Source organism: Sinocyclocheilus anshuiensis, unplaced genomic scaffold, assembly GCF_001515605.1.
Source record: "Sinocyclocheilus anshuiensis isolate Anshui unplaced genomic scaffold, SAMN03320099.WGS_v1.1 scaffold300, whole genome shotgun sequence".
Lineage (NCBI taxonomy): Eukaryota > Metazoa > Chordata > Actinopteri > Cypriniformes > Cyprinidae > Sinocyclocheilus > Sinocyclocheilus anshuiensis.
The window spans coordinates 3,080,928-3,084,080 of record NW_015557379.1 but is presented as its reverse complement, the minus strand read 5'-3'; the positions used below and the strand labels follow the sequence as shown (position 1 = coordinate 3,084,080).

Genomic DNA, 3,153 nt, shown 5'->3' with positions numbered 1-3,153 from the left:
ACACACAAATATATATATATATATATATATATATATATATATATATATATATTAGTGTATGCCAAATCTATTCAGATTTTAAACGCTGGTGTAGGTATAGTATAGTGTAGGTATGGTATAGTCCAGCCTTAATTTTAACCATTGTTCCCAAACTCACTTCACTGGTTCCGGCAGAAGTTAAAAAACCAAAACCAAAACACAAGTCACAGTGTATACACTCTTGCCAACCTGCGAATAGCTTATAGTTGTCTCTGCATATTAAACTGGGACATTTTAAAAGTATCAGAAAAATTACACACTTCACCTTTAAATGTGACTCATCCTTTGTGGCCTCCTGCGCTGCTGGATATATTTACACCTAAGCTGCCTGTTTAGTTTACTTTATATGTGTAAATGTGTTTCATATTTACCCTTAATGAGGTCATATCCACCTGCAATGTTTGTATCCAGCTGTACAACTATATCTTATATTACCTAGTTAGCAAATATGGTTGCTTCTCAAGTTTAAAGGGTGTCTTTCTTATTAGAAAACAAGACAAAAGTACATATTAAAAAAATGTCTGTTTTGTCTGAAATGTTGCAAAAGTTTGTGATAAGCTGTTTCATAGTAGCACAGTTGCAATAAATGTTTTTTTTTTTAGCTCCGAAAGACTTTATACTTTCAAAGAGCAACAAGTATTTTGTGTCAAAAGATCAAGAAAAATTCAACTTTTCATGACCCCTTTAAGATGTAATGTAGTCTGAAATATCATCCATTGTGTGTGTATGTGTGTGTGTGTGTGTGTGTGTGTGTGTGTGTTCAGGTACATCCATTACCCAGCTGCAGGCGGTCGACCCGGACGGCGAGCCCTTGATTTTCGGTGTGGTCGGGGAAGAGGCCATGCGGTACTTCGCTGTGCAGGAGACGACTGGGGTTGTGTGGCTGAGACAGCCGCTCGACAGGGAGGTGCGGAAAACCATGAGCAAATGGCAAAAGAATTGAATGACTGTCCAGCTGGAGCCGACACTAGTGATTTAATGCTGCTGTTTGTTTGTCTGTTTGTGTTTTTGTGTCTTCAGTCCAAGTCAGAGATGCAGGTGGAGTTCTCAGTCAGTGACAGTCAAGGGGTGAGTTAGGGATCATCGATCTATCCATTTTTCCCATCCATCTGTCTCTAAGGTCTGTGTTTTTTAACTTTCCATTACCGTTCAAAAGTTTGAGGCCTGTACAATTTTTTTTGTAAAGAAATGAATACTTCTATTCAGCAAGGATGCATTGAATTTTTCAGAAGTGGACAGTAAAGATATTTATAAAGTTACAAAAGATTTCCATTTAAAAAAACTGCTGTTCATATATTCATTAAAAAACCATGACAAAAAAAGTTTGTTTCCACAAAAATATTAAGCAGCTCAACTGTTTTCAACATTGATAATAATTACAAAAAATAATTTCAAATAAATGCAGCTCTTTTGAACTTTCCCCCCAAAAATCTAATAAAATAATAATATCAAAGATATTCCACAAAGCTAATATTAAGAAATGAAAATATTACGAAATGTTCCTTGTGCACCATATCAGCATATTAAAATGATGAACCATGTCTCTTTGAGTAATAGCTAAATTCAGCTTTGCATTACAGGAAGAAATTACTTTTTAAAATATTTTCAAATAGAATTATTTTTTTTTTAATTGGAACGATACTTCACAATATTACTGTTTTTACTATATTTTTGATCAAATAAATGCAACCTTGGTGAGCAAAAGGAACTTTTACTGACTCCAAATGTTTTAATGGTTGTGTAATTTCTTAGTTAAAAAAATTGGCTTGATGAACTTTTCTTTTATAGATTTAACTTTTCTAGATTTAATGACTATAGACTAACTCAATTTTTTTAATCTATGAAATCCAACGTAGAATCAGTAGAATGTTATTTGTTATTTGATTTAATTGTTTTTTAGGTCGTCAAGAATACAGTGAACATTCAGATCGGAGATGTAAATGACAATGCACCATCATTTCTCAACCAGCCTTATGCTGTTCAAATACCAGAGGTAATGCATAACAATTCACTTCTCAAAATCAACTTGCAGTGGCATTCACATCCTATTTTGCTCCTATAATGGGATTTATCTTCTCATTTACTGTAATATCCTGTTTGATATGAAAATGTGTTGGGTGAGGCATTTTATTTTATTTTTATGTTATTTTATTTTGAAGTTTTATTTCAGTTTTAATTAATGAATTTGTTTTAAATATTTATTTTTTACTTTAAAACATTTGAGATATTTCACAATAAATATATTATTTTGTTGTATTAAGATATTATTTTTTCTTGAAACAATGTACTGTACACCGATGATTTGAATGATTTCATGATATCTTATGATAAGACTTATTCAAAGTTTGAATTCCAAATATGTTTGGAATGTGGAGAATATTTTTGAACTCTCTTTATTTCTATATATCTCTTCTTTTTTGTAATATTCATCACCCCCAACTGAAATCAACAGACTCCCCCCTTCTCTCACTCTCCTGCTCTGCTCTGTATATCAGCACTCTTCCAACTTCAACTTATCCCTTTCTCCTTTTCCCATCATCCGTCTGGCCCGTCTCCTTCTAATCCCTGACATGAGGTAATTTGGTAGAGTAAAGTAGACATCTCTCTCTCTCCGCAGCACACACACACACACACACACACACACACACACACACACACACACACCTCAGCTGATTTTTATATTGTGTGTCTATATACATCCCACACTCCTCCCCACAGCAAATCTTCAAAGCCACAGTTTTTTTTTCTCTTTTCAATCTGTCATTCTGAGTAAATAAAAGTAACACACACCTCAGCTGATTGTTATATTGTGTGTCTATATACATCCCACACTCCTCCCCACAGCAAATCTTCAAAGCCACAGTTCTTTTTTTTTTTCTCTTTTCAATCTGTCATTCCGAGTAAATAAAAGTAGGGTGAGAGTGAGCGAGTGTGAGTGAGAGAGCTGTATTTAGCTGATGTTGTTTACTGAGGCTTGATGATTAAGCTGTCTGCTGTTAGGAGGACAGAAGAGGACCCGCATGTTTGGCCACTTACCCATAATTCTCACTCTTCATCAGTCCTGTGGAAAACTCAAAGAGATTTGGATTGTTCAGTGTAGAGTCTCTCTTACCT

General features: G+C 34.3%; 1 protein-coding gene across 1 annotated transcript in view; it reads left to right on the top strand.

Moving 5' to 3' along the window:
- Positions 1–3,153, top strand: part of cdh23 (cadherin-related 23) — a 270,976-nt gene that overhangs the window by 74,160 nt on the left and 193,663 nt on the right. The window contains exons 4-6 of the mRNA XM_016474656.1: positions 804–946; positions 1,060–1,107; positions 1,940–2,032. Coding sequence (XP_016330142.1) covers positions 804–946; positions 1,060–1,107; positions 1,940–2,032 — 284 coding nt within the window. The remainder of the gene's footprint in view (positions 1–803; positions 947–1,059; positions 1,108–1,939; positions 2,033–3,153) is intronic.